The sequence below is a fragment of the Calypte anna genome, chromosome 11 (assembly GCF_003957555.1).
Source record: "Calypte anna isolate BGI_N300 chromosome 11, bCalAnn1_v1.p, whole genome shotgun sequence".
NCBI classification, from domain to species: domain Eukaryota; kingdom Metazoa; phylum Chordata; class Aves; order Apodiformes; family Trochilidae; genus Calypte; species Calypte anna.
The window spans coordinates 6591763-6610895 of record NC_044257.1 but is presented as its reverse complement, the minus strand read 5'-3'; the positions used below and the strand labels follow the sequence as shown (position 1 = coordinate 6610895).

General features: G+C 36.1%; 1 protein-coding gene across 1 annotated transcript in view; it reads left to right on the top strand.

Moving 5' to 3' along the window:
• ADCY7 (adenylate cyclase 7) overlaps window positions 1-18849 on the top strand; it is a 55898-nt gene extending 37049 nt beyond the window's left edge. Inside the window, exons 11-28 of the mRNA XM_030457687.1 lie at window positions 3087-3219; window positions 4494-4679; window positions 5540-5583; window positions 6412-6492; window positions 7483-7558; window positions 8431-8528; window positions 9175-9259; window positions 10035-10172; window positions 11387-11449; window positions 12052-12090; window positions 13463-13626; window positions 14655-14736; window positions 15318-15473; window positions 16142-16288; window positions 16691-16798; window positions 17584-17698; window positions 18336-18460; window positions 18571-18849. Of these exons, the coding sequence (XP_030313547.1) occupies window positions 3087-3219; window positions 4494-4679; window positions 5540-5583; window positions 6412-6492; window positions 7483-7558; window positions 8431-8528; window positions 9175-9259; window positions 10035-10172; window positions 11387-11449; window positions 12052-12090; window positions 13463-13626; window positions 14655-14736; window positions 15318-15473; window positions 16142-16288; window positions 16691-16798; window positions 17584-17698; window positions 18336-18460; window positions 18571-18717 (1987 nt within the window). The 3' untranslated portion in view covers window positions 18718-18849. The remainder of the gene's footprint in view (window positions 1-3086; window positions 3220-4493; window positions 4680-5539; window positions 5584-6411; window positions 6493-7482; window positions 7559-8430; window positions 8529-9174; window positions 9260-10034; window positions 10173-11386; window positions 11450-12051; window positions 12091-13462; window positions 13627-14654; window positions 14737-15317; window positions 15474-16141; window positions 16289-16690; window positions 16799-17583; window positions 17699-18335; window positions 18461-18570) is intronic.
• The last annotated feature ends 284 nt before the right edge of the window (window positions 18850-19133 follow it).

The following is a 19133-nucleotide window of genomic DNA, read 5'->3' as shown; positions in this document are numbered from 1 at the left end:
CTCTCTGCATAGCGTTTGTCATGGGCAGAATGGGGAGGGAAGTGAATAATCTTGAGTGGAAGAGCTGAGGCAAAGCAATAATATAAGCTGCCATGTGCTACTCAGCTGTGCAGAGGGCTGGGTCTGAGGTTGGTATTCATGCTGTCTTTTTAAAGTTACTTATTAAAAAGGACAAATGTTTTTTAAAACACTAGAATTTTGTATTTTCCTCATTTAGCAGGAAAGGATGCTTTTTTCTCTTCTAGGTTGAACTTGGAGATTAGAATTCAGTTAAGACCATATTAAGAGTAAACTTTTTTTTCCCATTTCCAAGGGAAAATGATTATTTAGGTCCTTGGTGGTCTATGGAAAGTAGTATTTACTAATTAAATGGAATTTATGTGAGTTTTCAATGTTTAAACATTGAAGTATTGGTGTCTCTTGGAAAGTTATTCTAATCAGTGACTTTGAGGTTTCTTTTTATTTCAGTGTCTCAGACAGCTTTTAGGTATATGTTTATAACTTTCAAATTAGTTTCTGCAAATAGATATAGGGATATGAATATCAAACTATTTTCTTGCACTGGTGACTGAAACAGAAAGAAAATTAATTGGAGCTTGGTTAACAGTTACAGTACCATCCAGGTTGAGTGTTTAATGTGTGCTGACTCATCATAATTAAACAAGAATACAGAGTAGTATAGTTTCATTTGTTGGTAAAGCAAACAGCATGACTCAGAATATGGCACAAAACCATACTTTTCATGTTCATATTTCATTGCCAAATTTTAAAAAAATTACTTATTCTGTTATGTTCTTTGTGATTAGGTTTGTTAATTTCTGAAAGAATAAAGCTGTTTTAGGTTGGCTTGCTGATTCCGAAGCATTACACTTAATACCTCCTGTATCTAAACATGCCTGAACATATATCTAACTTGTTCGTTCTGCATTTCAAAACTAGGCAGTGGAAAACTTCCATTTGTGGAAGTCTGAGCCTTCCAGGGAGGATGGATTTCTATTTGTTCTGCAGATGTTACACTGTATTTGTGTCCTGCTCTGTGGAAATTAATGTGTCTGGAATTTCCAATTCCAGTGCTAAATAGCCCTGCTCCTTTGGAAGCAGAAGTTTAGTCACTGGGATTATTTTGAGTTTATTTAAAATACGGAGTTTTATGCAAAATGGGAAGTATGTAAGCTTTGGGTTTCTGTAAATGAAGGAATTCTAAAGACCTAAAGGGTGCAGGAAAGCTTCTGGCTTTATAAATACTTTGAGTGACCCTGTCCATGCCGGGGGTTGGAACCAGATGATCTTTAAAGTCCCTTCCAAACGAAACCAGTCTGTGAATCTCTGACTGAATATCCTTGTTTTATCAAATTTTTAAAATTACTTGCACTCGTAACAATTGACAGCACTAGTAAAGCAGAGAGGACTAGCATAAAATAAAAATTTAAAATGTGTACATGACCAGCTCTCTCTAACATACATGTGCCTGAAAGATCAGAATATGTTTTTCTCAGGCCTGTTGGCACTGGAAATAGAGTGCAGTGTGTGAGGTATTCTGCACTAGCATGCTAGGTGTAATAATGCATGTTACAGCTTGCCTTGGAGAGGCAGCTTTTGCTATAGCAGGTTTTGGTTATGTGCTGATCCTGAAATCCAGTAAGCATTAGCAACTGCTGAGAAATCATTGGCATAATAATTCAAAAGGAAAGAAATTTGCACTAAGATTTGACTTATACTGACAGCAGTGTGTGATTTGTAGGAAAGGGGAGAGAAGAAGCTTGGTAAAATGGAAAATGGTGGATAGCAAACAAATATACTGTCATTTGAGATAAGTGGGAAACCACAGAAAACTAGCTGCAGTACATGACTCTGTTTTTAAGTCTCAGTGCATGCAGACATCACCCAGTATGCCTCAGTCCCTATGGGAGAAAATGATGCTTTGGAGCAAGCTTTAGCATTTCAGATTTGAGTTTGCCTGAATTACAAAACTGCACAGTCAAGGTAACAATTAAAAAAAAACAAAAATTTTTTTGGAGACATTTACCAGTAAACAGATAAAAACATGCATCCTCTATATTCAGAAACTCTTACCTTTTAGTTCCAAAAGGACTGAAGAATTCTAGTTTCCCATAAGGAAGAACAAACAGCCAGTGGTCTCCAGGTCTTGGATAAATTATCTTGAAGCAAACCTACATAAGCATAAGGAAGCAGAGGTGGGTGGGACAATGATTCCCCCCTTGCTCTCTGTAGTTAGGCAGAAGTGTAGCACACTGTAAGCCTCCATTCTGGAAATGTTCTATTCCCAGCTCAGTGCTGAGGGATTGTAGGATTGACTTGCACAGTGTTTAACCCTTCCATGCCAAAGAAAAGTAAGTAAAGCTGTGGGGAAATAAACAATGAGATAATAGACTGTAAGAAATGAAATGCTATTTTATGAACACACACAAGTCTCTTGTTGAGAAATTCTATGGAAAGATATTATTAATAATTTATATGTCAATATGTCATTTGAGATACTGAACTAAATATTGTTTAAGGGCAAGTGTGAATGGCTACAGGAAAATACTAGCATGTTTCCTTAAAAGTTTGTTGCTGCTGTTACCTTATCTGTTATGCTCTTCCCTGATTGTTTCAGGCACAAAAGACAGGCTTTCAGATTTATCCTCCTAGTTCACAAAAAACCCTTTCCAGTTTTTTTTCCCAGACTTAGTAACCATCTCCTTCCGTTCTCATGCATTTCTGGCATGAGATAGTCCTCACTTGTCTTTTGTTTTTGAGGTTTCCTTGCAGCTCTTGCCACCTGAAACAGTCTGCCTGTAAGTCTATCCCTCTTGTCAGATCTCCTTTGATTACATTTCCTCCTGTTTCTTGCGTGTCTCTGCTTATTTCAATTAAATTTTATCCTGATACTCTCATTCTTGGAACTGCTTTATAGCATACTTGCTATGGAAGATGCGTGATGAGGAACTGTTTAAGTACTGGCAGGATTTTGCAGTTGGCTGCCAAAGCACAAATGTCAGCAGTAGGCATTGAAATGTAAATGAAATGCTTAATGTGACCTTTCTGTAAGTGTTTGGGTCTCTTGTTCTTTCTGCCCTTCTCAGCCGTGTACACATCACTGAAGCAACACTGAATCACCTAGGCAAAGCTTATGAAGTAGAAGAAGGGAATGGACACCTGAGGGATCCTTACCTTGAATCTATGAATATCAAAACCTACTTAGTGGTTGACCCAAGGGTATGTGTATTCTTTAAACATGTATATTTATTCAAATATATGCATGTATTTGAGGTACATAGGTGTCTGTGGTGCATACACCTTTTAAATTCAGGAACAGAATTAAAGCATGGTATGAGTCATCTGAGTAGCTTGATTTTGGGACTTCAGATCTGAAAGCACATCCTGCTGTTTTATGACATGACTTATAGCTTGAAGATTAATGAGTGATGTGCTGAAACCTCTTATATGGTTCACATAGGCTAAAAATACTTATTTCACTATGTATTTCTATGAAGTGTCTCTCAAAAATCCAGGTCAAAAGGTGGGATACAGTAGTGAAAGAATATCTATACTGAGTGGCCACTTGAAAAGAAAATATTCCTTGTATAACAGACTTCTTCAGCCTCACTATCTTAGATGTGAGATGCACCTTTTCAGGGTGAAAAGCTAGCAACTGTTGGTTGCCCCTGAGAGCCTGGTAACTGCAAACACCTGGAGTATTGCTATTTTGAATCAGCTTGTGGTTGATGAGTAAAATATTTCAAAAGAAAAAGAAATTACAAATTTCATTCCTTCAAGATCTTTACAGGAAAAGAACTTCTTTTAGCTAGCAAGAAATTCAATCTTGTCATTGCATGTTTTAGGTACTCAGCACTGTAACCCCCTTAGATGGACACAGCACATATTATCAGAATGAGGATCTATGTCTATTAAAAGTTTTCCTGCTTCTGTGAAGATGCCTGTGAAATATTAGAAAATCACTGATCCTTGATTTTCTTGGTTTATTCTGTAGTTTTAGTTTCCTTTTAGACCCCCAAAGGTATTGCTGTATATCCTGTACATACCACCTGACTTTCCACCTGTAATCTGATGTCAAGCCTGTAACTTGTGGGATCTTGTCCCAGCTACTGTTTTGATACACCCTAGCTCAGGAAGAGGAAATCTTTTTTCTGTGCTGTTGTGCTGACTGCAAAGAAGTTGTATCAATTAATAAGATCCTGCAATCTCTTGTTATCATTGTAAATCAACCAGGAAGTTTGAATGTTGCAGTGTTACAAATGAAAGTTTGCAGAGGCAGCTGGAGTAAATTCATTAGGTCATGGTTTGCTTCAGCTCACATTAATTACCTGAGATAAAGGAAGCAAGGTTGGCTGACACACTGCTGATATGTGTTTAGAGTTCTTCTAGATAGCTTCATTTTATAGTTCCAAACTACTTATGTAGGCAGAGCTCAATTTCTTTATAATTTGAGTAATTTTTTGTTGTCTAAGTGTGTGTGTTTTTTCTGTTAGTCCAAACAAGGTATGTCCAATAATCATCTCCCTAAAACAAGAGTTAATGATGGGCTGAAGATGCGAGCATCTGTTCGGATGACGCGTTATTTAGAGTCCTGGGGAGCTGCCAGGCCCTTTGCTCACCTGAACCACAGAGAAAGTGTGAGCAGTGACTCTTCAAGTTCACAAGGAAAGCAAAGAAAGGTGAGGCTGAAGTAATGATTGTCATCCTACAATTTCTGGTTTTTGTGTCTATGGTGTGAAACTTGAAGTCTGACAGGTTTTGTGGCTGAATTCCTGCTGCAGTTCTTGGTGGTAAATTTCTGTGCTGAACTAAGAAGGCATCTGTGCAACAACTATTTCTGTCTAAATTTAGCAGCATTCAAACTCTCCCTATCTCTAGCATGCTATACTCATAGTAAACCTTTGAAACTATCTTTTCTTTTCTTCCTGATATTTTTCCATCTTGATGTCCTGCTTGCTACTTAAGGTGTTGGAAAAAAGACAATTTATTCCAACCTCCAGATGCACTCCATCTGTACTTAAAATGTAAGAAAATAAACATTCCCTCCTCATTCTCCAGCTGCAACAGGATTTTATCAGTCAAGGCTTTTAAGATTAAGAATTCTTAAGATTTTAAATTTCAGAAAACTGATTTTTCCTTCCATCTGCCATTCCCAAAAACTGAAAGAAGATATTTACACTCTTAGATGTACTCCTGGAGGTGCAGCAAGGCTGTACTACATCTGTGGATGGATGGCTGTAGTTAGCTTTAAATTAAGTATCTGTCCATTCAGTGGATTCAGCCTCTGCTGATGTTAGTTATTTCAGTGCATGATGAAAAAATAAGAGATCTGTTCAATTATTTCCTAAGAACCTTCTTGGTCAGAAAATTCTCACTTGTTAAAGCAGAAAACATTGCTAGAAAGTGTTGGTTTTGATACATCAAGAACCAGCTTTTCTTTGTAAATAAAAATATTTGACAACTTTCTGGAGTTTATTTTCAGTAACTGTTTGTCATTTTCTAAGTCTGTATCTTATTCTTAATTCTGTATTTCACTTAGGATATACCTTTGTGTTCCACGGGGCGCCAGAGAACTTCTGATAGGTTTGTCAAGTACTTTCTTTTTGGTTGTGTTTTTTTTTGTTTTTTGTTTTTTGTTTGGTTTTTTTTAATATGTGATCCTGTGCTCCTAAAAAGTGTGTGTATGGTGTTCCTACATCAGAAAGGTTCAGCTAAGTCTTTGGCCTTTGAAAGGCTTTTAATTTAATGTTTGTTATTATTATTAGCAGACCCTAAAAGGAACTTCCCCCACCCTGGCTTCAGCTGACTGGCCCCTCAGTCATTCAGGCTGCGTTTTGTTTTACAGGCTGTAGGTGGATAGAGGGAGGGTAGGGGAGTAAGAGACCAAAAGTGCAGTGGAAGACCAAACACATGGATTGTGTACACACTGGTATTGTAACTGCTCTTGATACCTCAGCTTTTAGTTTTCATATGCAGAGACAGGAGATTTTTTGGTAAATATTATAATACAAATTAAATAAAGCTTAATATAATAAGTAACTATATATTATATTTTACAAGATATGTACTTGGTTAGTAGTATTCATGTATGCCATTGAAGTGTAGGAAAACATTGGCGCTACATGTAGAAATGATTACAGTGGTACCTAGCCTGCTGAGGTAACTAGGTAGATGGTTTTGATTGGTGAAACTGTCTTAGTTTATCAAAAATATTGTATTGAAAAATGCATCATTTGAGTAACTACAGAAAGGCTTAGTAATGTGCCTATGATGTAGGTGCTTATCAGTTTGAAACATTCTTAATTTTTCCTTAGTAGCTTACACTACTTATGTACTGAGAAAGTATGGTCCTTTGTAGCTACTAACAGTTTCTGAATAGCATTTGTGACATGGACTTCATTTTGTTCCCAGAAATTCATCTCAGAAGGGAAGGATAGAGGAAGATATTTATGATGAAATGATGTCAACCATAGAGGGCCTCAGTTCAACTAAGTATGCAGTATTTTATTTTTTCATCTTTTCTTTGAGAATAATTTGCATTCTCAGTTTGAAGCCTAGATATCATCTTAGTTCTCAAAAATGAAAAGTTACCAAAAATTTTATCTGCATTATTGTAGAGAAGCCAATGATTATTCCAGCTGTTCAATGTGGTGTAGCACCATGAAAGATAATTGCATTATTTCTTCTGACTGTTCACATTAATGAGCCAAACAGCAGTGCAGGATGGGATAGCAAGTTAATGTTTATGTTGTTTATTAAAATCAGGAGTATCAGAAAATGAGGTTCAGTCTTGAACAAAACCTATGTACAAAGTCAAAACACAGGCTAGGGGTAATAGTAAAATTGCTTTAGTGTCTGGTTCATTAAAGGTAAATGGTCTGTCAGCAGCAGGCAGTGCAACTGCCACTATGTTTGCATAGAAAAGCAGACAAAGAATTGTGTTTTTTTTTTGTTTTGGTGTGGGGTTTTTTGTTGGGTTTTTTTGTTTTTTTTGGGTTTTTTTGTTGGTTGGTTTTTTTGTTTTTGTTTTTTTTTTTTAGTTTAAATTTCCTATCAAATGTAAATTTTTTTTTTCTCAAATTGTTAATTATAGCAAGACTGTTTTCACTGTACCTCAGCTTTTTGTAATAGAGAACTGATGTTTATTATTACGGGCAAGTTTTTGGAGGCTGTGAGCCATCTCTAACATCTGCTATTATCCTTTCCTGTTTGTAAACTTTACAGAAGGTCTGGGGTTACATAGTGCATGTAACTGTCATACACTGCTGTCTGAGATTGTTTGTTTGAATTTGTCATTCTGCAACATAAAAACAACCACTTGTGAGTTAGGCTATGAAACATAAAGACCTTGCAGAGTTGTTAAACGTGTGTAAAGGAGTGGCACTGTCACCCTGCATACTGTGGCATCTCAATGACAACAGTGTTTTTGCATACCCTCCTTGTCCTGTTGCTTACGTTTGTATTGTCTCTCTTTGAATTCAGTCCATGGTGTGGCAAATCAGATGACTTCTATGGATTTTTTTCCCTGATTTTTGCTGAACCTGGTCTTGAAAAAGAGGTAGGTAAGAGCAAAATAATCTTTTTTTTTGTTCTTCAATTTGCACTTGAGAGCAGCATAATAATATATCTGAAACTGTTTTCATCCTGAAACTACATTCTGGAGATCACTGCACATCCAAGAGGGTTTTGGTAACTAATAGAAAGCAGATCTTATGATGATCCATTTGAGTTGTCAGTCTTCCTTGATAATGGTAATTCTGTGGATTAAAGGAGACTGTGTCTAATCTGTGGTTAAATTATTGCCATAAGAGAGTAGTTTGGCAACTTTACTATCTGAAGAGCCTCTCAAAAATAATGAGGTTTATAATAATAATGAGGTTTATAATAATGAGTCTCATTATTTTTAGAATAAAAAAGAAATACTTTTAAATATTTTTAAGGTATTTCTGCATTCATAATGAAAATTATTTGTTCTCTGTGGTTGTAGCATTACAAGTATTATACAGTTACTGTTAAGGTATGGTTTACTTTTTCTGTTTGAATAACTGTTCTTTAATTTACTGTGCTGTGGTGTACTGTATGTACTTACTGGGCTGTGTGTATACACACACACACACACACACACTCTCTTTAGGTTTACATCTGTGTAAATCCTTGTTTTATAAGGATTTTGGCTACCTGCATCCATGAAGTTTTTATGTACATAACTTGTGGATTTCCTTCTAGGTGGGAAATTATCCTTTGGACTGGGCTGTTTTTCTTGACAGATGTTCAAGTGCATTTTATTTTGTGTGGTTTTTTGGTTTTGTTTTTTCTGTATGTGTATATTTTTAAAAGTACAATAGAATGCATATATATGTCATCACAAAAATGCCATAAAACCTAAAAAATCCCTGGAATTATCCCTGAGAACTAATATCTCTTTTTCAGTATCGCACCATTCCTATTCTGAAACTGAAGAGTTACTTCGTGTGTGCCAGTTTTGTCTTCCTCTGTATTTTTCTTATACAGATGTTTATAATGCCAAAGTAAGTGTCAGTATTTTTATAATGTATAATTCAAATGAACCAACCACACGTGCATGAGACTTCTGGCATTGCTGAGGATTTACATTTAAGAAACATACAGCCTTTAGGACAACTCTGCCCCTTAATAAAGGAGCACATTCATGTTATTGGCTTAAGAGTCTAGGTATCGGTGTGAAAATAAAATACAAGTATTTCCTTAATATTGTGTTTTAAATGATCCTCTCCCTATGTGTTCTAAGCAGAGAGAAATACTATTTAATAAGAACAGTTTGCTGTAAGCACCGGTAGAAAATCAGGATTAGCTGGTTAAAATGCGCTGTGATCCTTTGGTCTGTAGAGACACAAGGAGGGAACTCTGAACTTCTCATTCCTTCAAGAAGATACTTGATAATTCTGTAGTTTATGCCATATTTGTTTTTCGTGGCATAGTGTTTCAGGATGTCAGTGAGGCATAGAATATCTTAAAGTACTGCTTGTGCAACAGAGCAACAGTAACCTTTGCAATGTTATGGTCATCCAGTGCTATTAGAAAAGAAAAATCTATTGAAATGTAGAGAAACAGTGTTAGCAAACACGGCTGAATTGCAGCAGTTTCCAACTTTTTTCATTTAACACTGCTTTGTTTAATGCTTTCTTTTCTGTTTAGAACTGCAAAACTAGGAATTTCCTTTGGCATTGTTGCCATCATCATTCTACTTATCTTGTTTGTGTGCTTTGCTGAGAAATGTGTGGTAAGTTTACTTAAAGAAAAATAAAGAAAAAGTTTCTTGTTTTCAAAAGTGCATAGATGTGATTTGACAACTTGGGGAAAAAAATTAAATTGCACTCTGTACCTGTACATGGGATCATTTTTAATGATTAATTTAAAAGTACAATTGCATAGCATGTATGAACCTTATACATATATATGAGTGGGTGGGGTTTTGTGTATATGTGTATATATATATATATATGTCTAGTTAGAGAGAGAGAGGAGTCTGTGTATATGTAAAAACACATGGAGAAAAGAAAATTCCTGCATTGCAGTTGCATCAGATTTGAGTTTTATACTGGGAGTGTTTTGGTATAGCATCCTTTAACAGTGCTTGTAATCACTAACAGCATGCACTTTACTAGGTATTTTTCTCTAGAGGCAATAAAAAGAGGATATGAGGATGGCAAGAAAGGGGACTGTCTATGATTGGTTTTGATTTAGTCATCTGAAAATATAATTTGAAATGCAACATTGCTCCATAACTAAAAAATAAAGTGTAGGTTGTCGCTCTCTTCTTAGTAATATAACTCTATAACTCTCAATCAGATTATATGTTTTTAAAGCAGACATTCAGAAAATTCTAGCACCCAGCCTCTTTGAAATAAAGGAAGCATTACCTCAATTTTCAGTTGTGAAGAGATATCACATATTTAATCTGAATGAAGATTCAGACCTCCGAATTGAAATTCCAGTGAAGACTCTCCTGCAGAGAAAAATTAATTTAGAAATATTTCTTTCCATGTATCAAACAGAAATGCTGCTCAGAAAAGTGGCCTTTCCTGCGCCATCTTTGTGCTATCTCTGAAAAAGTGGAAACAATGCCTTTACTCAGGCTTCCTTTGGCAGTCATCACTATAGGTGCCTTGCTGATTATAGCCATTTTTAATTTGGTAAGTAATCACATTATCCTTTTTTTCCCTGTAAACTTATTGTAACATCCACAGTTCAAGTAAATTCCTGTATTCTTTTCATCAAGTACCTTGGGTTTTGCAGTTTTTCCTGATGTCTGACTCACAACGTGAGTGTTTTACACCAGGATAATGCATGATGCCATGTAAAAGAATTAAAGTAATAATTCTGAGTTTGTAGAAATAAGTTGATGTGATAGACCTGAATTCTACTTTACATCACTTTTTCTTGCTTTCAAGATAGCATTTATAATTACTACTGATTCAAACCATCATCACTGAGATTGTAATCTATTTTTTAATAATGTGGGTTTAAACGTTTGGCTACAGTGGGAAGAAGTTTTAATCAGTTTATTGTGCATTTGCACTAGCTATGAATCATGCATATGGGGAGGGAAGAATATTGCTTGACTCTCTTTAAAAACCAAAGATATTACAGGTAGTTGCTGATAGACTTAAAATACAAGTGGTCTCAGTCTTTTAGCTTGAGTTTGAGTGTTGTACAGCGTCTGGGGTAAATACATGTGAAAACTGAGTCCTGTGGAGCAATGTTATGCTCAAGACCAATCTATTGTGTTGTTTAGGGTTGGATTTTTTTTTGTTTGTTTGGTTTGGTTGTTTTTTAAACAATCTTTATGTGATACATTAACAGTTAAACCCCTCTAATAGCCAGCTACTAAAACCAAGGATCCCATATGCTCAGTCTGCCATTCTTATGATTACATGGATTATTTATACTGAAAGCTATAATGCAGAAAATGCTTAGTATATTTTTATAGGGCTTCTTTACTGCTGACTTAGGTCCTCAAATTGGCTCACACTGTTGTCATGTGAAGACTGCCAGGGGCAGCCTAAAAGAGAACTGGGACAGACAGCAGTTGTGAAATGGGGTGGAGGGTGGAGAGTCAGAACCAGCCTGTTAGACTAGCATAACTATAATGTGAAACTTTATCCTGAATTAAAAATAAGTAAGCAAATACTTGGCAATTTTAACCTTCTTGCACCTTGTGTATGCATGTATGTTTAATAAAACTATGTAGTATATCATTGTATTTCAGCATTTATATTGCAATAGCACTGAAAGGGCAACTAGTTGAGGATTCAAGGTATAATGTGTGATGAAAATAACCAAACTTGGTGACTACTTCTTGTCAAGTTTCTATGGTGGTTTTGTTGTGGGTTTATTTTATTTTCAGACTACTGAAAAGAATAAACCTGCAAACTTTACTGGATCAAATGACCTGTGTTCTACCACCTATGTGAGTAGACTACTGTCTTCATTTCCAAGATTAACATGAAATGACTCTTGGATGGTGTGTATAATACAGATGGATGGCAGCATTTTGATATCCTTTTGTAAAGATAGAATGTTAATGTAATTGAATCTAGATTTATTTCTGCCACAAGGCAGCTTCAGGGGTATTTTCTCTCAGTAGCTATGGCTTTACCATGCATCTTCTAGGGGTTTTCAGAAGCCTTAAGTACTTAGAGATAAAGCTGAAGCATTAGTTTCTTTTTCTTACTTGGTAGCTTTGAAAAGTGTTCTCTAGCAATTCCATAAGGATAGATCTAGCACGCACTAATGACACAGAAGATTTTGCTTTTTCTCTGTAATTACAAAATAGCACTGTGTTTTGAGATCATCCAAATATTTGGGATGCTCCTTTGTAACCTGTCTGCTCCTTTAGATTATGAATGTATTTTTGAACACTGCTGCAGGTTGTGTGTGGGCCCTTCCATTCAAGTCCTTATTAAAAATGAAGTTACAGCTATGTTAAAATGCATGCTATGTTGTTACAGATATGAAAATGTACATTTTATTCATCTGGTAATTTTCTGTTCTTTCATGTCTGAAAATCAGTCTTTTGGAAACACAACTCATTCCTGCATAGAAGAAACAGTAAGTAGTGAACATGTTACTTTAAAAACCAGATCTTTGAATCCTGTATATATTACTGACAACTGGCAGGTCCTGGTGCTGTGTAAAACAGAGCTTTGATTAGGTATCTGACAGCACAAAAGTTCTGCTTGAAATAATTTTAGATGCTCTTGCTGTGCTGAATAAAGAGTGGCTTTACAAGTTTTTGAAAGTTCAGGCTTAGATCTAAAACTTTGAGGAAAAAGAAGGAGAACAGGATGAGGAGTATGTTCAAGTCTGAGATGAGAACTGTATTTGCAAGTATCTTGATAGAGTGAAAAGGCTTAAATGGCCAACAGACCTCTATGTAGTGGTTTCTTTTTTAGAAGTTTGGCTTCAGAGTTGTAACTGTTAGTGTTGATCACCTTTTGGTAGGTAATGTCTTAGAATCAATGCCTTAGGAGGTTGTTATAATTGCCTTAGAGTTGGTATACTACATTACTGTGCCATCTCTGATCCTGATTTGCCCTATAAATTTTTCAATTCTCATTCACTTCAGCAGTAACATCAATTGTTTAGCTAAAAGTCTCCCAGATCTGTGGTAAGTCTGTGCTATTAAGGAAGAAAAGCTGCTAAGTACAAAAAGAGAAATAAATCCTTGAGGAGCGGAAGCTGAGGTATTTTTGGAATTGTTTGCAGACTGAAGTATGTGAGCTCAGCATCTTAAACCAGGGCCTGTGGCTGCAAGGAGCATTTGTGTCTGTGCAGCATTCTTTGTACCACCTGGCTGGCAGTTGTCATGCTCCCAGCTTCATGCTGACCTTGGACACCACACCTGAACTGTGATTCCTCTGGGAGTCTTTTCAGTAATTCCATCAGATAATAGTCCCAGCTTGATAATGCTTTTTAGCATCAAAGGTCTTAGGAAGGGGTTCTGTCTAAGGTTGGAGAACAGGTCATGGTCTTCACATGTCATAGGTGGGGGAGATGGGAATGTGGTTTCTACTGAAGGTTACAAAGGGGGAGCACTGTCAAAACCAGCACCAGAATGCTGGAGTTTCTGGTTCAGACCCTGCTTACTGGACTATAAGCCTACTTTTTAATAATTGCTTAAATTATTAGACTTCAGAAGACAAATTCTCCACACTCTTCAGTTTTTGTTTAGCACTGCTTACACTGGTCTGCTACTTTTTGTTTACCTCTTACTGTTTCTCTTTAATAAAGTTGTTAACTAAAGAAAGTATTGAGTCTTTTAGTGCAATCAACAGTAAAGCTTTAAGTGTCTTTAGCAAGTGATTGTAATTTCTTCTATTTAAATTGCAATGGTCATGGTAAGAGTATTTGCTATGGTTTGAAAGTCTCCTGTGTATAAAGCCTGAATGACACAACTTCTCTTTAAATTGTTCTTTTACAGTATTATACTTACTGCTGCATATTGGGGTTCATTGCTTGCTCAGTATTTCTTCAGATGAGCTTTGAACTCAAAGTTCTCCTCCTGTCCATTGCTGTAACAGTTTACCTCATCATTTTTAATACTCTTCAGCCTAGAAACTTGAGCTTCTACGACAACAGTACCAGGTACACTGAGTGAAAAGTTTCTTACAGTTGAATAATTGTTCTCTAAGGGAGCTGTTAGATTTTTGTATACTTCCTGGAATACTGAAATACCAAAAACATGTAAATTAGACATAACAAAACTTTCCCTAAAGTTAATTACTACTTTTTTTTATTAGAAAATGTGTGTTTTCTGAAAAATTCTGTAATATGGCTTCTGAGACCTCTGGAATTTTAGCTTACAGTATAAACTAGGGGCTAGAATCTTAATCACAAACTAAGGTTGATCTTTAGAGATCAACTTCAGAGAAATAAGATGTGGAAGTGTTTCTCAGATTCTCAGTATGGACTCATACTGGAAGATGAGGGTAAATTTATTTTGCAGAGGCTGTGAGCTGTCAGCACAGCTTAAAAAAATCCTTAATGAGTTCTCTGTTTAGCATCTTAATCCAAAGATGTTCATATAATGAGAATTCAGTTTGATGCATTTGTGAAAATTAAAAGATGTAAGACAGACTGATCTTGCTATGCTGTATGAATGGCATCTCAGATTTGTATGGAGCTGTATAACAGTGTGATTCAGTGGCTGTCTTTGTTTTAGCAGTTCAGGTTTCTATTTGCTATCATTTTCCTTCCACAAAAAAGAAGGTTTCTTTCCCTATTTCAAGACTCAGTTGGCTGTGTTTTTGTGGAACAGTGTTGGGAGGAAAGCTGCAACTCACTGCAATGGAAATTCAGATGGCACCATTAAGATAAAGCCATATTCACTTGAACATCTTACTATAAACAACCATTTAACAAGATTTCAGCACCCATTTTGTTATTATGCTGAAGGCAGTTCATGCACTGAACAGGATGATAATCCCTTCTCATTATTAGGATAGCTCCTATAACCAGACAGCCACTGGCACAAATGGATATTGGCATTGGTGCTGTATGTCTGAATAAAGACACTCCCTTCTGTTCTGCTCATCTTCTACCTCTGCCAACCCTTAAATGTGGATTTTCTGAAAGGATATAGTTGACTTTGTCTTGCTTTCTGTTTTTTTCAGACTTTTCATCAAAAAGCCAAGGATAATGACTAACTTATATCTGGCTCTGTTTTATATAACTCTAATTTTACTTGCAAAACAGGTATGTATTAAAAAAGCAATAGGTTTTCTTTTACTTGAAACAAGTTGATTTAAATGAAATGCAAAAGTATTGTTCACTGAAATTTTGTACTATATTAGTATATATTTTAACTTCTTCATGTTCTTGTACTTAGCTGTACATCAGTAAATAGTTATACTTAGTTATAGATAATGCAAAGCATTTTACTGTGACAGGGTGGAAACTTTTTAATATTTTTCAGTACTCTTCTGTACATTGCAGAATTCAGAATTTTCAGATTCTTCCAGTTTTGATTAATCTGTATTTATGTGCCAATATTCATCCCAAATCAAGGCAGCAATTCAAGATAAATAATCCTCATATTATTAAAATCTTAGTTTAGGAAATGCACCTGATGGTACCCAAATGGCATTCATTCATACTGACTGCTTCATATTGTTCTGACCTTCTTTCTCAAAGCACATTTTTTATTCAAAGCATATTATCTACATTAGCTCAAAAGGTCTTGAAGAAACTTTATTGCTACTGCACTTCTAGATTAAATTGACCAACATTTTTCCATGTGATATTATATAGATTTATCAGATTTGGTCCCTTTGCAGATTGACTATTACTGTCGGCTGGATTGTCTGTGGAAGAATAAGTTTAAAAAAGAACATGAGCAGTTTGAAACAATGGAGAATGTTAACAGGCTTTTGCTGGAAAATGTTCTTCCAGCACATGTAGCTGCCTATTTCATTGGTGAAAAACGAAACGAGGTATGTTCAGTCTCTGCTATGTGAGGGGCAGTAAATAGGACTTCTGTGAGATTCAGAATGTCATGCTAACAAATACACAGAAGACTGTATAATTCTGCCTTTTTAATTTTTTTTTTCTTCCAAGACCTTTGTAAATGCAAGAATCCGCTACCCAGATGGCTTCAAAAAAGTGTGAACTCTTAGGGTCAGTCTCTGAAATCTGTTTTCAGAATTGGTAGTTTGGCTTCAGGACACAGTCTGAGTTTGGCAAATATTTTAAAAAGGTTTTATGGCTTTTCAAAGATCTTATTTTTACCAGAGAAGATAGATCTTCTTTTTAAAAGAAGCTGAGAAACAGACAGTATCAGCTTGGTAACAAACCCCAGTGAGAAGTTCTCTTATTCTGCCATCATCTATCTCATCAGTAAATATTACTCATTTCACAGCTGTGGCAAGTGGCACAAGACTGGCACTGTCCAGCATGGATGAGAATCTTTAAGATACATAGATACCTCAGCATTTCCTTAGGCAAATCAACTTCATTAATGTTTCTGGTAAAATAAGAGATGCCCACTATAAAGTACTGTGGTTGACTTCATAAGAAAAATGTAATTTGATTACTGCTTACAAACAATAATCGTAGTAGTGGAAGGTGAATGCTGATGTCTGAATATATTGTTTTCCTGTAGGACTGGTACCATCAATCATATGACTGTGTCTGTGTCATGTTTGCATCAGTACCAGATTTCAAGGTGTTTTATACTGAATGTGATGTCAATAAAGAGGGCCTGGAATGCTTGAGGCTGTTAAATGAAATCATTGCTGATTTTGATGAGGTAATTAAGATTCTGGCAAAAAGTTGGACTGGGTTACATATTTACTGCAAAATAAAATGCTTCACTAGATGTGTAATCATTGTGGGAGGGGAACTGTTATGCTGAATGAATATTCTGATTGCAGCATTCTAAGTTAAATTCCTGTCTCATGGAGTTTTTCAGTTGCATCATCTAATGCATTACTAGTATGGTTTGAAAGTCCTGAATTTCAGTACTTTATTTCAGTACTACAGCACTTCATTTCTCCTATGAGCAGGTAGAGCAAAACTGTGAAACTAATTCTCAGAATTTTCTTATCTAACCCTCATGTAATTGATAGTACTCCTGGAGATGTTTACTTATTGTAGATGCTCAAATATGGTAATAAAGTCACAATTTTCTATTTTCCTTCCCTCTGTACAGCTTTTGTTAAAACCTAAATTTAGTGGTGTTGAAAAAATAAAGACCATTGGAAGCACTTACATGGCAGCAGCTGGTCTCAGTGTTACCCCAGGCCAAGAGAACAACCAGGTACATGACTGTCTCTGCAGTCTGCCTTCAATTTTCTATATGGCTCTTGGGTGAGTTTCAAAGTGACAGAATGTAGTGTGTTAGGAAAAGTGACTTTTAGGAAAGTCACATCAGGAGTGACTTTCTGAAATGTGGAAAAAAGATGACAGAAATTAATTTTCTCCTGTTGAATTCACTATTTATCTTCTAGTTCCATTTTTTTCTGAAGCAGGTATAAAGTGTGTAGCTCCAGCAGACTTTTGAATCTTTGATTCCAGTAGCTTAACTTTATAGAAGTATAACAGAATAGCTCTAATAACAGTGAAGTCAAAGAAGGGCTGGTAAAGAAAAGGCCATCTCAGAACTGGACAATAAGCTTTTTGTGATACCTGAGAACTGTCACAAAACGAGAATCCTCAAGTGCCAGATTAGATGTTAAAACAGATTTGTGCACTGTGGCTTACTTTCATCACAGCAGGTTTGCCTATGACATCAGGATGCATGAATGTAACACATACAAAACATGTAAAATTAAATCTGGAGTCCTAAAGGACAGACATAAATTTATTAAAAAATCCAGTCACATCATTCTTGTTCCTCCTAGCCATTCCAATTGAATTTACTGTGTTTTTCTACATCTGTTTAGAATGTTTGCTTTGAACTCTGGGATTCTGCACAGCTGCAAGGATGAGTGGGTTTATCCATATAAAGATATGCTTTGTTCACTAATAGTAGTGCTCTGGAATAGCAGCTTGACACAGCCTTCTCTGTTGTAATTGGTGATTAATATGGTCTGAATTGCATAGGATAAGGAAAGACAGCATGCACACATTGGGATCATGGTGGAATATGGCATTGCCTTGATGAGTAAACTGGATGGCATCAACCGACATTCCTTCAACAACTTCCGCCTGCGGATTGGTAAGTTCTTCACATTGTGAACAGTGTGAACTCCACAGATCCATAAAAGTTGAAAATGAGGGAAGATGACCTAGGTAAATGGCTGAGGGCTGTGGAGCCCTTCTTAATGCTGCAGATGGTGTTTGGATTATTATAAAATACTGAGTAGCTAAAGGTAGTGTTGCCTAGGCTACCTTTTTAGGTATGCCAAGTTCCTTTGTGGTAGGGCTTTTCTAATCACTGGAGGGAGCAACATGAATACTGCAGCTGAATGAGTTAGGAGAAAATTATAGGAGCAGATTAAAGGGAGGAACCCTGCAATTAACTGTTGACCAAAAGCAGTATTGTCATTATACAGGTATTTACTTCTATATAGTGAAGGAAGAAAAGGAAAACTCTTTCTTAGACATTAACATTCCCCTGGCTCTTTCTCACACTTCCCATTTTACGGGTGACTCAGTTTACATCTCCTGAGCCTCAGTACTAATATTTATAGATCAGTGCTAATACTGATTGCCAGAGATGTTTTGCAGGGTTAAGTTTTTTTTTGTTTTTTCTTCTTTTTCACCGAAGCTCTCATGACTTATGGCTAATAATGAACACAGATATCAAGTAACTTTCTATGCCAGTAATGACATGTGCTTTTGTTTATACTAAGGAATAAATCATGGCCCTGTGATTGCTGGTGTGATCGGTGCCCGGAAACCTCAGTATGATATCTGGGGCAACACTGTTAACGTTGCCAGTCGCATGGAGAGCACAGGGGAACTTGGGAAAATCCAGGTAAACATAGCAGCCTAAGAGATAATTTCTAATTGGTTATGAAGTTTTTTAAGCTGTCAATAATCAGAATAATTTTATAGGCATTTCTTTCTGATTCTTTTCACATAAAGGTCACAGAAGAAACAAGTAAAATACTACAGGAGTTGGGATATTCATGTGAATGTAGGGGACTCATTAATGTCAAAGGCAAGGGAGAGCTGAGGACTTACTTCGTTTGTACAGAGACTGCCAAATTCCAAGGTATGGGACTGAACTGAAATGATGATGAAGTCAAATCCAAAACCAGACATAGAACTGCCTTCCTTCTGTGAAGACTCAGAATTTCCCTCCATATGTGAAGGATTTTTATTTAAAAAACATATATGAACTACTCTGTTTCTTCTACATCTCAAGATAAAAACTTTTTTTTTTTTCTTCTTTGAAAGAAGTTCTGAAAAGCTCTCAGGAGACATGCAATGACTGTGTTTTCCTGAAAAAAAGTTGAGGATTTAGCTGGAATTGCCATGAAGCATTTTCAGTTAGCTCCTTTCCTTACCTGCACTGTGGGAGTCTTATCAGCTCCAGTAACAACGTATGTGGATGCACTGTAGAACTCATTACTGTGATAAAATGTTCCACAGCTTCGTTCTTTGACACCTGCTTACAGTATTGAGCTTGTCACAGACCTGAGCTG